Below are 16,371 nucleotides of genomic sequence, written 5' to 3'. Positions count from 1 at the left end.
TTGCAACAATCTTTTAATTCGAATTAAGCCCGGTATCTATCTATCTATCTATCTATATAGTTATTATCCAGTTGTATTATACGCCAATTGATTAAGAAAAAGGAAAAATAAAAAAAAAAAGCAATTTTCATCTATAGGTAATATCCTGATAATAAACCTATTTATTTAAATAATGCCGATTTTCTTAAAAAAAAAAAAAAGTTAGTTACTAACTCGGTCGTCCTGTCTTTATTGTGTCCATCTAAAACTTTGTTCGTTTACTTATCTGAATAGAAAAAAAAAAATTGAGAAAAGAATAACATGCTATCAGTTTCATTCATTGAAACAAAATGAAAGCTACATCAACGAGGCAAAAAAAAAGAAAAAAAAAAAGTCAAACTCCTCCTCTCGGCCTACCAACGTCTGAGCCCGACACGGATTAGTTTTTACTGATGCGAGGTCGCCGGAGTTTGTATCTTTCTGTTCTTTTGCACGTGACAGCACCTTAATTATTACCCTAACCAGTACTGCAGTGCGCAGAGCACGGCAGCGTTTGTGTCCATCCACATCGGGCGAGGTCGAAGTCAAACTCCCCACTCTCTCTCGATTGTAGTAAGTAGTAACGTGGATGAAAAACATTAATAAGGGCGAGAATATATATATTCATTTAAAAAGAGTTTTCCACTTTACGTGGGTGGGACTCCGTCCGTACCTTCACCACTTTTAGTGCGGTGCTCCCTCAAATTTGTCACGACGTCGTGTTCGCGGTGGCGGTGGTGGAGTAAAAAAGCAAATGAGAGGCAAAGGAATTAGGCAGAGTTTTACAGATTCGATAGTCACATCTGATCCACCACTTTCACGTTTTGATTTTTTTTTCTTACCATTTTTTGTTTCGAAAAATGTCTGGCTAATCTTATTAAGGTTTTTATGGGAACAGTGGTGCAATATTTCACCAAGTTTATTTTTGTTTTGAAAAAAAAGCTAGCGCGCTATCTGATTCATTCAATAAGAGACATAAACTAAGTGTACAAGGTGGAAGCAGCTTAGACTTTCTTGGCAAAAAATGGTAAGAAAAATAAATAAATAAAACAGAAGTAAAACAAGAAAAAAAGTGAAAAAAAGATCAAAGGGTGAAAGAGGGGAGAGTAAAAAAAATGCAAGTTGACGGGTTATAGGAGCGAGGTCCAGGAGTTGGACAGGGTTAAAGCTCTGTCCGAGGCTCTGACGATGTTGGGAAGATTCGAAGAGAAGACAAAACTGTTTCGTTCGGTCCAGACAACCCACCAAGTAGCCGCTAGCTTGGTTAAACCTTTAGCTCTTGTAGTGACGTCTAGGATTCGTGATAATAAGTTCCAGAGATCTCGGACGTCCTCGCCCGAAGCGTTGTTGGGTAACTTGGTTAGTCATAGAAGTAGAAATCGGGCGAAAACGCAATTGCAGAAAAGGTGGTCGCAATTTTCCAAGAAAAGTGCACGGAAGACGCAACAAGGTTCCACTTGGATCCCTCGCTTGGTCAATCTGTCAGCCGTGAGCAACCTCTTGCGGAGTAGCAGCCAGACGAAGATTTTGATTTTAACAGGAATCTTTAGTTTCCATAGCTGTTGATTGGTCGGGTCAGTTCGTCTTGCGTAAGTGATGAATTTATAAAGGGAGTTGACGATGAACATTTGGTGTGAGGTCCACCTCCATTTGAGCAAATCAAGTCCGCTGCTTAGATTGTAATGAAGTAATTGGTCCTTTAGCAGCCCCAGCTGTCTTCTATTTCAAGAGGGGGCAGAAGCCACGTAACCACTACAAATGAAGCGCCATCACCATCCGCGTGAATTCCAGCATTGGGAAACATGAGAATCCTTGTTTCTGATAGAAAAAATATTTCTGGGAACATCGTGCTCAGTGGTGTTTCCCCAATCCAGATGTCCATCCAGAGCTTGATGTTGCTTTCGGCCCCAATTTCGTAGGAAATGCCGCATTTAAACACATCACGACACTGGATCACTCATTTCCACCACTGCGAGTAAGGAACGAGTGCAGTACCCTCATGCAGGGGTCTCCTCCTCTTGTAGTATAAGTATCTAATTAGCTTACACCAAGGCTGGTATGGCTCAGTGAAGAGACACCACCACCATTTGGTTAAAATAGCGATGCTCATTGCTTCCACTTCTTTTAACCCCAGTCCACCTTCCTTCTTACTTTTACAAATTATTTTCCAGTTGACGAGGCATGCTCCCCCAGTGATTTTGGAGTAGCCTTTCTAGAAGAAGGCTCTACGTAGGGCTTCAATTCTGAATAGCACCCATCGAGACACTTTGAAGATTGATAGATAGGAAAGCGGTAAGTTGGTTAGAACAGAGTTGATAAGAATAAATTTACCCCCTTGCGATCGATGCTTGGCTTTCCACCATTCGATTCGCGAGCTAATGCGATTGATGACGACTGACCAGTCTTCCTTGCGAAAGGGCCTATTGTGAAGTGGCAGCCCCACGTAACGGAAAGGTAGGTTGCCTACTTGACAACCTAAGATGCTAGCTAATCTATCACGCTTGGTTGGGTTGGCGCCTAGGTAAAATAATTCTGTTTTATTCTTATTGATCCGTAAACCGGAGGCCCACTCAAAGATTTTCCAAACAAATAGGAGGTTTCGTATGTAGTGTTTTCGTGGCTCGCAAAAAAAGATTGTGTCGTCCGCATATTGAAGTAGCGTTGTTTGACAGTCTTCTCCTGGACCGATTCCGTGCAACAAATTATTATCCCTAGCAGCTTCGGTTAGTCTAGCCAGACAGTCGGCTACAAGTAAGAAGAGGTAAGGAGATAGAGGACCGCCCTGTCTTAGGCCTTTCTTTGTTTTTAACCACTTTGTCGGGTTATTATTCACTAGGATGGCTACCTTGGCATTGCAGATGCATTGTTCGATTCAAGCCCACCATTTGTCACTAAAACCAAGCCAATGCATGATCCTTTGTAGGAAGGATCATTTGACATTATCGAATGCTTTTTCGAAGTCGACCTTAATGCTTACGCATTCCGTACGTGACTTATTGCACCAGTTGATTAGTTCACTGGCAGTGACAAAGGAGTCTGTCAGCTGTCGATTTTTTATGAAGGCTGATTGCGAAGATGAGATGATAGTCGGTAGGACGCTTGATAGTCAGTTGGCCAGGACCTTAGAGATGATTTTCTGAATGCCATTAATGAGGCTTATTGGGCGGAAGTCGTTAACCTTACGTGCTCCTTCTTTTTGCGGGATTAGGTATACGTAGGAGTAGTCAATCGGGCCAGAGAAAAGTTTGTCTTCCTGGATATCTAGAAAGACCTTAAATATGTCCTCCTTGACGGTCTCCCAGAAGAATTGGAAAAAGATAAGGGGGAAGCCATCTGGCCCCAGGGCTTTGTCGCTACCAAGTTGAAAAGTTGCATTCTTGACTTCATCTAGAGTGAACGGGCTTGTTAGGGTATCCGGATTGAGCAGTTTGTTAGATTGAAATAGTCCGCTCCAATCTCGGTGCGACGATCGTGGCTCCTCTGCACGACCAAAAAGATGTCTGAAAGAATGGAAGAAGTGGGCTCGTTTTTGTTGTTCGTTGTAGATTGGCCATCCTGATTCGTCTTCAATAACTTCGATCGCGTTGGTACTTTTCTTCCATTGGCTACCGCGCGAAAGAACTTAGTGTTACTATCGCCTTCCTTAAGCCAAAATTGTTTGGACCTAGTTTTCCATAAGATTTCTTCCTCCTGGAGAATGATCTGAAACTGAGCTTTTATGGCATCCCGTCTATCCTGAGACTCTTGTGAAAGGGCGAAACGTTCTTCCAGTAGATCAATGTTTTGAAGTTCTCCTGCAATAGCCTCTTAGTAGATGAAATGCTGTAGAAGTTTGTCTTGCGCCATTCCTTAATTCTGATTCTACAGTGCCTGAGCTTGGCCGTTCGGGTGAGGATAGCTGATGTCTTGGGGGTGACTTCATTCCACCAGCACGGTACGTTAGAGGTGAAGTCCTCCTTAGAAAGCCAGACACGCTCAAATCTAAACCTCCGTGTCGGCGGGTGGATCCCGGTAGATAGGGGGATGGGTGTGTGGTCGGAAGTGATCCGAGGGAGGGCTTTGACCTTGCTTAGAGGATAGGTTTGGTCCCAATCTGTTGAAACGAGGAACTTGTCGAGTTTAGCCAAGCTGGGTCTGCATTGCATGTTCGACCAGGTGAACTTCTGATTGGAAATGGGTAAGTATATGACTGCCAGGTTGTTAATAAGGTCACAGAACATGGCCGTAGCTCTAGAGCTCCAAGTATTTCCTATCCTCTCTTCTTGATTTTTAGTAAAGTTGAAGTCTCCACATATCACCCAGTTGTTGGTGCAAGTCCCGTTAAGGGAGAGAAGTTTTGAGCAGAAGTCTTCCTTTTCATCCCAGGTAGGCGGCCCGTAGACGTTAGAGAGGTAGAAGGACTTTCCGCCCGTGAGAGGAGTCAGCTGAAGGGTGAGCGAGTGTTTTCTGAAAATGGCTTCGTTGCAAGAGAAAAATTTCGAGGGCCCATAGGTGATTAAACCGCCAGAGGCACCGGACGCGGCAATGTAGTGACACTTATCGAAGTTAGAGCCACAACAGGAACGTAGGAAGGAACGCGACACAGAGTCCACTTTGGATTCTTGAAAGCAAGCCACGGTACAAAAAAGTGAAGACACCACTGACTTGACACTACGACGCTTAGCAGCGGCATTTAAACCGCGGACATTCCAGCTGAGAATGTTAAACATCGAAAAACGATTACCACACACACACACATAAAAGGCTTCTCAGGCACGAGGTCAAGCACTAAACTTCCACGCGGAGGAGCTTGCAGAGCTCCATAGATTCGTCATCAGATAACTTCACCCCGCAGAGAAGACTCTTGGACTTCACCTTTCACCAAGTTTGTTGGGTTCACAATTACCACCTTGAATATATATATATATATATATATATATATATATATATATATATATATATATATATATATATATATGAGTGCGTTGGTATGCTTCTGGAAGCACAGAGCGTTCCGTGCTTCCAAATTATTTTCGATGTTCGGACTATCGAATCGACGATCGGCTCCGTTAGACTTGATCTAGAGTATTTGAAGTATCTAGAAAATAAATTTTGCGATTTTTCGATATCATTTGCCTAGTGATCGAAATGGCTCAAAATCAACGGTTGAAAATAAAAATGTTACAAAATATGATGATATGACATTAAAATTTTAGATTAAAGTTATTGATCTTGTTTTATATGGTATAAAAAATTTTCTATCAAAATTTCATATGATTTGAATATTTCTACACCGTTAAACTTGCAAACGACTCACCACGACAGTTAAAATTATTGATCTTGAGCCCCTTCGATCACTACGCAAATGATATCAAAAAATCACAAAATTTATTTTCTAGATACTTCAAATATTCTAGATCAACTCTAACGGAGCCAATCGTCGATTCAAAAGTCCGAACATCGAAAACAACTTGGAAGCACAGAGGGCTCTGTGCTTCCAGAAGCATACCAGCCCACTCACTCTCTCTCTCTCTCTCTCTCTATATATATATATATAATTGCCGGAGCAGAATCTAAAAACCTGTAATAATACCAATTAGAATACAGTGCAAACCTCTTAAAAAAACTCGGGTCCTTTTTGTGTTTATATGTAAGTTGAGACCCCTTTACCCGGTTACGATCATGCCGCGGATATAACAGAAAATTTCTACATTTTGCGGATGAGATAAACTTTTACTTTGAGACCGTATTCGATCATGTCATTTCAATCCAGTGGTCCCAGAATCGCTGCAACATGCGGGGGTCGTCACATTGTTAATGCTTCCACCTAGCTAGCTATTACTGTTTTTAGAGAGAGATCGAGAAAATGTTATGTACAATTTATAGGCATGTCCACGAGTTGCGCGTGCTTTTGCAACGCATGCTCAATTTCGAGCGACAAAAGTAAATAAAAAGTATTTCGCGTAGCTTCGGTAGAGCATCAAAGTGACGTTGAAATTACTCGGCACCACTTTTTTTTGCTTTCTTTCTATTTTTGTCTTATTTCTCCGTCCTATTAGTGCCAGAAAACATGATGAACCTGCACATGGTGGAGAGCAGGTTGAATGTCGCAATCAAATAGCGACCACCATTACCACGAGTCCACGACCACCTGATTCAAGCATTTGCCTCTTTGTGGAATATATATTTGTGACGGCGTGTAATAAATCCCAGATTGAAAAAAAAAATTAAAAAAAAATTATTTAGAGTGCACGTGTTATATTTTTTATGTGATGGTCCTAATCAACCAGATTTTTTTTTCTTGAATTAACCCGTCCGATCATGATTATTAGAGGAACATTTTTATTATACTTTTGACTTGTTATTGATCGTGTCGTGTAATTATTACATAGCAAACTTTCTATCTACATTGCATGAAAAAAAATATTATTATGTAGCAGAGGCTCTGATTCTAATAAGTTAGATTAAATATTTGGACATGTGATTTGGTACGAGGGTTGAGAGAAATGAGGGATTGAATCATTGTCGTTTTTACAGTTCACCCATGTTTTTTTTAAAATATATTAACATCGTGTTAGTATACTTTTTAAGGATAATTGCAAATGGCACGCTACGAAAATATTAAATAAAAATACATTTCTATAAAATTTAAGTTATGAAATTTATTCCTTCAAAAGTCCTCCCATCTTTAAATATATTTTTCTGTGATCAAAATTTAAGTAACTATGAGTTACAAAAGTAAACAACAGTTAGTTAAGGGATAAAATAATTTTTCTATCTCTTATATATATAATTTGTATTCTATTGTTGAGTTCCGTCATCTTTCTTACTCTCTCTTTTTTATCCATGACGACGGTAAGACCTATGGTGGTGGCAACGATATCAAAGGTGAGGCTCTCGGTCGCGGCAAAATTGAGATATGCCGCACTTGTTGCTGCAAAAGCTAGAAGAGAAAGAAAAAAAAAAAAAAAAGCTTTTTGTATGGGCAAAATTGTAATAACAAAATAGTTATCTTACGCATTCACTGTTAAAAATCTAACGGTGAATCAATCGGTAGGAATATATATAAACGAATCAGAGCTTTTGCAAAGATATATTTACAAATCAGAAAATTTTTTAAGGGATAAATATGATTATTTAAGTTTTTATAAGTAATTAAAATGAATCATCTCATAAATAAAATATGCCTCCTTATCAAATTATGAATGCTAAAATTTTGTAAGCGAACAAAAAACAACCTCTTAATTTTTAGTTTAAAAATAAATTATATTGAAAATATTACTGAACAATTTATTTTGACGTCAAGGTCGAAAAGTGGTGCAGTATAAGTATTCAATTGGCTCACTATGTAGGTTAATTGGTCTCTTTTTCCAACTCGTCAATGATTCAGGGAGAGTCTAAATTGCATGCTTATTTTATTAATTATAATAGAGCGTTAATAATAACGTGTGAATATAACTTTGCAAATTGATACGGCTTATCTCCAAAGTCCAAAGTTGATCGGAACTTTATACAAAGAACACTGTTCTTCTTTTCTTTTTTCTTTTTTTCTGGGTGGAAAAATATTTATGTGTGTTACACGGGTAATGTGTGTTAGAGATAGTAGGAGAAATTAAATCATTCAAAGTTGAATTAGTGACATTTAAATTACTATGGGACTACTCGCTTTAGCTGATCAATAATTAAATATTTTTCTACATGACACTCTACAATTATTAGATGGTCAACCCGAAAATGAGTTTATATCTTATATTTCCTGATCAAAAAATCGATAATTAATTATTATCTTATCAATCTTTTAAAAATATTAAAATTGCGAAAAGAAATAATTTTTTGGATGAGGGGTGTTACAACCAGAAACTCCAGGTAAGTTTCAGATTGCATGCGAAAAAAAGTTCCCAGACATTTTCCTCTTTGTGGAATATTTGTGACGCCACATAATAATTTCAATAGCATGAGAATATATATATATATATATATATATATATATATATATATATATATATATATATATATATATATATATATATATATAGTACGTCTTCTGTGCTTTCGAAAGTACGGAGGCTTCCGTACTTGTAAGTTGTTTCCGATGAAAGGGCATCCGATTCGACGATCGGCTCCGTTAGACATAATCTATGCTATTGGAACGATTTAGAAACCAAATTTTATAATTTTTTGACATCATTTACTAAGCGATCATAAGGTCTCAAAAATGACTATTTTAACGGCCGATGTAGCACATTTTTAAGTTCAACAGTGTAGAAGTATCCAAATTATATGAAATTTTAATAGAAAATTCTACTTAACATTAAGAGTAAGAACAATACTTCCGATTTGAAATTTGAGTTCTTTATCACTGTTTTTTATGTGATTTTTATTTTCAGCCGTTCATTTTGAAGATACTTGTTCACTAGGCAAACGAAGTCAAAAAATTATGAAATTTGGTTTCTAAATAGTTCTAATAGTGCAGATCATGTTTAACGGAATCGATCGTTGAATCGAACGTCCCATTATCGAAAACAACTTACAAGTACGGAGGTCTCCGTACTTTCGAAAGCATAGAGGCCTAACTCTATATATATATTATATAATAATAATAATAATAATTTTAGAATTAAATATTTTTGGACCCATGATTTGGTACTGCAGTCGAGAGGAAAGAGAGATTGAGTCATTGAACGTTTTATAGTTTGCGCATATTATTTTCTAAATATATATAAACATTTTGTCAGTATACGCATATTATTTTCTAAATATATATAAACATTTTGTCAGTATACTTTTTGTTTGAATAAATTGTGCACTTGTTCCTCAAACAATCAGTCGCTTGGTACTCAGGACCTTAAATTTTAATTTACTATAGCTTTTATTTCGAACAATGAGATGCATGATAGTTTAATTCTCAAATATTAATTAATTAGTTGAATAGTTGCAACTAATTAAAGTATCACGCACCTCATATCTAGTACTTTGAGGATCAAAAATATAATTTATCCTATCTTAATTTATTTGAAAAGCTCGTACTATCTAATATGTGGGGAGTAGATTGATGTATTATATTCAGCCAATAATTTTATTTTGCTAAATAAAAAAGAATCATCCCTTAAGTAAAATATGCTCTTACTCTCTTACCAAATAATAAGTGCTAATTTTTTTTTAACAAATAAAAATCAAACTCTTAGTTTTTAATTTAAAAATAAATTATATTGAAAAGATCACCGAAATAATTTATTTGGACTTCAAGGTCGAAAAGTGGTGCAGCATTCAATCGGCTAACTACCCATAAATGTTGGTTGGTCTAATATTGTCCTACTTGTCAACGATTCAGGTCAAAAGGTTGTGCACTTTATAGTTTTGAGTCTAAATTGCATGCTTATTTTGTTATAGAGCGTTAATAACGTGTCAATATGATTCACTTTGCAAATCACGTGGGATTGATATGGATAGTCTCCAATTAAAGCCCAAAGTTGATCAACACTTTATATAAAGATATAGTAAACAAATATTTGTGCGTGTTACCGACCGTCCTTGGCGCGAATGACAAAGGGTTAAGTGATTGATATTCGAGTTCAAAAATATAAACGAAGTGAGTAGTATGCTCTACCTTTATCTCTCAAAAAAAAAAAAATTATGTGTGTTACACTGTATATATAATTGAATGTAAGAGATAGCAGGAGAAATTAAATCATCCAAAAGTTGGATTAGTGACATTTAAATTACCGTTGGGCTCCTCCCTTTAGCTGATCAATTAAATGCTTTTCTCTATGACACTGCATAATTAGTTTTGATTCACTATTGCCTGTAATACCCAAAAAGGAGTGTATATTTTATAGGATTAACTTCATACATATTCTTGCAAATATAGTAAATTATAAATATATCCCTATAAAGTTCAACTTTCATATATTATCTTTACAAAAATCTTAATATTTTCAAATATATCCCTCTGATTTGTTACTGTAAAAATACTGTCTATTTTATAAGTGAAGTAACCTTTTTGTCATCACAAATATATACTTCCAAAAATTCCAACTATTATTGAAGAGGGTAAAAAGGTCAATTTACCTCATTAACTAATTAGGGTTAAATATTTAACCGATGGTTAATTAAAATTTTCTACCGAATTTTCAATGACAATGACATATTTGAAAATATCGAAACTTTTGTAAGATCAATATATGAAAATTGAACTTTGTTGGAATATATTTGTAATTTACTATGCAATTAACCCTATTTTATACTCCCTTATAAATGAGCCAATAATTAATTCTTATATTATTAATTTAAAAAAATATGAAAATTATAAAATGTTAAATTTTAAGATGAGGGGTGTACAACTTAAGGCTGTTTAGTTCCATGTAAAATTATGAAAAGTATTTATGGGTGAAAAATTTTTTGTGGGAGAAAAAAATTACACTATTTATTATTTGGTTTGTAGGAAAAGAAAAAAAATTTTCATCCCGATTGTTTAGTTGAAATAATAATAATAATAATAAATTATTATATGTATTTTCTTTTATCCTATGTATTATATATTATTGATATACAATATATGCTATTATTATAGTTTATATTTATAAATAAACTATAAATATAAAGATGTGCGGTTGTTTATTGATATACAATAAATGCTATTCGTTTTTTTGGCCGTTGGATGAAAAAATATACGGTTAAGATGCTAGTGATTTTCTAGAATTGAGTAAGTGGTTGGTTAGATAGTGTAATCTAACAGGTGGAAATGATTAAATAGTAGATTAGTACAGTAGCCCCGGCCTTTCTCGTGCACCCCAATAATATAATTGGGTACGTGACGTTTTTTTATTTCTTTATTTTTTATTTTTTTTTAGAGATACGTAGCACACTATCCGCTTCATTTATTTCATTTAGAAATAAATTTAACTGAAAATATAAATCAACTAGGATTTGAATTTAGATCTCGGGTACCAACTACCAAGCCCTTTGCCACTTGCTCTAGGGACGGTCGGTGTGACGTTTTTTTATTGAGCAAGTTTTTATATTCAGCACAAACTAAGAGAAAAATGAGAAGCCATATTTTCATTCAAATCTGTAAACTATCTTTTACGTTAAAAATTTATTTTACGACAAATCAAACATTCAGAAACTTTTCTTTTAGATCGAAAAAAAAAAAAATCAAAGAAATCAAGCACAACCTTAAAAGTTTTTTACTTATATACTTTCTATTACTATTCAAAATTTTAAATTTATCTTTTATTTCTCAAAATATTTTTCTAAAACTATAATCCCATTAGTGAACGCCAAAGAATAAAAAAAATTATTATTATTTTTAAACAAATAAAAATATTTTGATCCATTAAAAATAAATGAGATATTTTTAAAATTTTATAGAAAATATTAAGATATTATATCTTTCCCTCAGTATCAATGTACGTGGCACCAATAATTTGTTTAAATTTTTATTATTTTATATCCCACGTGGTCCTAACACGTGGATGTAATAGCCGAGTAAGTTTCGTCACGTGCCTTGTCTCTTCTGTGTGGCCCGGAAAGGTACAAGCACTGTGGGTTGGGAATTTGAAAATACTTCATTAATTAATATGCTAAATTGCATCTTTGGTTCTGTAATTAGGAAAGTTTTCAAATAATGGTATGTCGTAAATTTTGACTTGACTTTTCAAAATTTTTATTATAACTAAGTTTCATAATATCAATTTAATATTAACGAATCAAGAATGTAAAAGTAATATAAATCTTAATTATTAGCGCATTATCAATTATAGTATTAGTATTTAATTTTTTTATTAATAATATATTAATATTTAATCAACTAAATTATGTTATAGAATTTGATTGTAACAATTTAAAAATTTTAGCGATAAATTATAATAAATTAAAATTTAAGCACCAAAGTGTCGCTAGCCGGTCCTTGTTTGACAACCAAATGTACAATTTATTCTAAAGACAAATGTGAAAGAGAGACATGCCTATTCAACCCTCCTGCATGTATCCACACCGTTAATAATCTTATATTTGCGAGGTAGCTCACATGAAAAATATACTAATATATGGTCAAAGATTTTTAAAAGTTAAATTTTTAAATTAAATACCTATATAACAACGCGTACGATTATTTAAAGGGACATGTACGTATACCTTTTAGTGCATAATTTATATATTATTCTATCATCCATCGTGTTGTTGTCGTATATTTCTTATATTTGAGTACTTTTTTTTCTTAAGTATGAAAAAAAAAAAAAAACGACAAGTAGCCATTGACTTCAAATTTTGATACTAAATGTAGAGTAATGCACAAGCAAGGTAGGATGCTCAAGCCCGTTTGGTGCAGAAAATAATTTCTTATTGAACTCAGTCCGTAGAGACTAATAATCTAATTTTGACCCCACTAGCGAGTCAATCAAAGATTTTGTAGCATAGTTTGAAAAGTGTTATATATTTAAATAGTATTGTTTGAAGAGGGGATCGACATCAATTCCTACGAGTTTTCTAAAAGCTCCAATTCAAAATTTATTTTTAAAACTTAAAATATGAGTTTTTAAATTTGCTAAATATTTTATCAGAGTCGACTACTCAAAATAGGAATAAAAATGTGACGAAACTATGCCTAACTAATATAAAAAAAAATACGGAGTTCCTATTAATATTTTAACCTTCTGATCAATAAGGTCTAAGGTTGAGGTTTTAGTGGTGGCACTATTATACACATTTTCAGGGGCCAAGAAATTGATAATAGCAACAACTTAAAAAAAAATTAATATTGTTGCTCGACTTTATTTATGATATAAAATGATGTAATTAATTTATATACTTTAATAAAAAGTATTATTATATTATTTATTTTGAGAGATAGATAGCACGCTACCTGCTCAATTCGCTTATTTCATTTAGAAATAAATTTAGCTAGAAATGTGAATCAACTAAAAATCGAATTTGGATCTCGGCCGGGTACCAACCATCAAACATTTTGCCACTTGCTCTACAGACGGTCGATTATTATTTATTATTATTATTATTATATTTATAATATAATATGAGAACGACTATTGAATCATCTGTGCTAGTCTCAACGCGCCACCGTGGAGAAGTTTCCTCCCCTCGTCCTTTCTGACCTTCTCTTCTTTTTATTGAGAGGAAAAAAAATAAATAAAAAAAATCTTGACGCGGTACTACTGCCTTCTGTATAAATACCCAGTCCCCCCCGCTGCGACCCTCACAAAACACCAACTGCTCACTCAAACATACTCGATCGAAGATCGCCAGCATCATCATCATCATCATCATCATCATTATCCAATCTCCAGCAGATTAATCTCCTCATGTATCTCGCCGCAGTTTCTACTCAAGTACTCCCCCTCCCCCTTCGCCACCCCTCCCTTCTCAACCCCAGCTCTTCCTCCTCCTCCTCTTCGTCGTCGTCGTCGTCGTCGTCGTCGTCGTCGTCGTCGTCGTCGTCGTCGTCGTCGTCGTCGTCTCACTCCTCCCTGCTCAATCCATCCACAACTAATTATACCTCCACCAAAACCCACCTCTCCAACCTCGACCGCGTCCTCTTCAAGTCCCCCGCCACCTCCGCATCCCCACCGCTCCCGCCGCTGGCTCCTCCTCCACCGCAACAGCAAGAACAACAACAACAACAACAACAACACAGGATGGCGAGAGGCCGGGGGGCGGCGCGCTCAACCTCTCCTCGCTGTTCCCAGCTGCTTTTCTGCGGCGGATGATGACCTCGGACGAGAACATGTCGCCGCGGAGCCTGACCCATCTGCAGCGGCTCCTCTCGTCGCCGCGCCCCTCCCCCAGGAACTCCATCGCGTCGCGGTGGCGCCACTACCACGGCGCCGCCGGATGGGAGGGCCTCCTCGACCCCCTCGACGAGAACCTCCGCCGCGAGCTGCTCCGCTACGGCGACCTCGTCCAGTACGCCTACAACGCCTTCCACTCCCTCCCCGACGCCTCCTCCCCCTCCCGCCACCTCAGCCTCCTCCTCCCCGACCGCTCCTACCGCCCCACCCGCAGCCTCTTCGCCACCTCCTCCCTCTCCCTCCCCAACGCCGTCCCACCCTGGGCCCCCTCCTCCGCCTCCGCCGACTCCTCTCCTTCCCCCTCCTGGCTCACCCAGCGCACCAGTTGGATCGGGTACGTCGCCGTGTGCGACTCCGACCGCGAAGTCGCCCGCATGGGCCGCCGCGACATCGTCGTCGTGCTCCGCGGCACCGCCACCTGCCTCGAGTGGGCCGAGAACCTCCGCACCTCCCTCGTCCCCGTCGACGGCGAAGCCCCCGGCGGCAGCGCCGGCGACCCCAGCGCGCCCAAGGTGGCGCGCGGGTTCCTCAACCTCTACAAGACCCCCGGCGAGCGCGTGCCGAGCCTCTCCGACGCCGTGGTCGGCGAGGTGCGCCGCCTCATGGACGTGTACAAGGGCGAGGAGCTCAGCGTCACGGTGGTGGGCCACAGCCTCGGCGCCGCGCTCGCGCTCCTCGTCGCCGACGAGCTCAGCGCCTGCGCCCCGCGCGCGCCCCCCGTCGCCGTGGTCTCCTTCGGCGGGCCCCGCGTCGGGAACCGCGCCTTCGCGGAGCGCCTGGAGCGGTCGCGCGGGGTCGGCGTGCTCCGCATCGTCAACGCGGGCGACGTGGTCACCCGCGTCCCGGGGCTGCCGCACGCGCGGAACGGGTACGAGCACGTGGGGACGGAGCTCCGGTTGCACACCAGCGACTCGCCCTGCCTCCGGCCCAGCGCCGGCCCGGCCTGCTCCCACGACCTCGAGTCCTACTTGCACCTCGTCGACGGCTTCGCCGGGACCGGCCGCCCCTTCCGGCCCGACGCGCGGCGGTGTATCGTGCGGCTGCTGCAGCTGCAGCGCGCCAGCGTCAGGGCGTCCTACGTCAAGCGGGCGTTCGAGCTCGGCATCGACAGGAAGGCGACCGCCGCCACGGGGCTCAGCCGGTCAGACTCTTACGGATGCGTCCTAAGTCCGTCGTGATCAAACACTCCCTCTATCAAGACGACGCCGTGCTAATTACAACGACTTCTGGTCACGGTCGCAGTTGCGTTGCTGGCGCATTAATTAGCATTTAAGCAACGGACACGGATGACATTAACATTTTCAGAGAAATGTTATTTTGTAAACTCTGAAGTTGACTGTCAATATTTTATTTATATATAATACATATATCTAATCCACACAAATATTTTTGGTTCTCATCTAGTATTTCTCTTTTCCCTTAACATTAACTGCGCGTCAGTTGCTGACGTGTTCACCGATGCCTCATCGATTTTTTCACTTGTCCGTGCAATTTTTCACTTGATTTTCTATTAATTTACCGTACTGGATGCTGGATTTCTCATCAAACTCTAAAAAATAATTTTTAATAAAAAACAATTTGAAATAAATTTAATTTTGCCTACTTTTGTGTTGGGTTTATAGAAAATTTTTTTTTTTTTCACCATTTGATTAAAAGAAAAAAAATTATTTTATATATTTTCTCCTATTTTATATATTATATATTATTGATATATAATAATTATTACACTATATATATAATTATAATAACCTATATTTATAAATCAAATATATCAAAATTATATTATATGATAAATTGATGTATATAATATAATATATGTCATAATATGTATATAATACTATATAATAAAAATATAAAATATATATAATTTCACCTTCTTTCTCTCTCTTGTGTATATTTATATAGAGAGAGAGAGATAGTTATACTGCTATATTACCAATAATATTAAGCGTTTGAGATTACCGAATTTTCAGCCATTCGGTGAAAGAATTTGTGGTTGGAATGATAGTGATATCTAGGATTGAGTGAGTGGTTCGTTAAATAGTATAATTTAACAGATAAAAACAATCAAAATATAGATCTAACGATAGAAACTCGATAGTACAAAAAACTTAATACTATCAATAGTATAATAGCCGAATTCATATATATATATATATATATATATATATAATCCAAATAGTGCATGGCCCTATGCTTGGCAACTCACGTGGTTCATGAGATTGCACGCTCACTTATGGACCGCGTGAACTTTCTACAAATAGACTCGTACATCGTATTTTTTGTGAGTGCAACTTCTCGTTTTATGTATGAAGAGAATTCACCTGAAATATTTTAATAGTATTTAAATTTTTTTGCTATCAATTTTTTAACTGTTCAATCCATATTTTAATCAATTTTATCATTTAGATTATACTATTTAACCAACCACCTACTCAATTATAGAGGACCACCATTAAATTTTANCTATAATAAAAGACTTTTTTAAATTAAATTAAAAAAGATTTCATCATTATAGGCACTTAAAGAGTTTATAGAGTAGTTGTATTAATATCCACTGAAACTTTATTTT

The 16,371-nt window shown here is 37.6% G+C and overlaps 1 protein-coding gene across 1 annotated transcript; it reads left to right on the top strand.

Annotated features, from left to right (window-relative positions):
* On the top strand, positions 13,591–15,113 carry LOC109707179 (phospholipase A1-Ibeta2, chloroplastic). Its single transcript, XM_020228293.1, has one exon. The coding sequence runs from the start codon at positions 13,715–13,717 to the stop codon at positions 14,975–14,977; it is 1,263 nt and encodes a 420-aa protein (XP_020083882.1). The 5' UTR covers positions 13,591–13,714; the 3' UTR covers positions 14,978–15,113.

The sequence above is a fragment of the Ananas comosus genome, linkage group 3, assembly GCF_001540865.1.
Source record: "Ananas comosus cultivar F153 linkage group 3, ASM154086v1, whole genome shotgun sequence".
In the NCBI taxonomy this organism is placed as follows: Eukaryota; Viridiplantae; Streptophyta; class Magnoliopsida; order Poales; family Bromeliaceae; genus Ananas; species Ananas comosus.
This window is presented reverse-complemented; position numbering and strand designations above follow the sequence as displayed.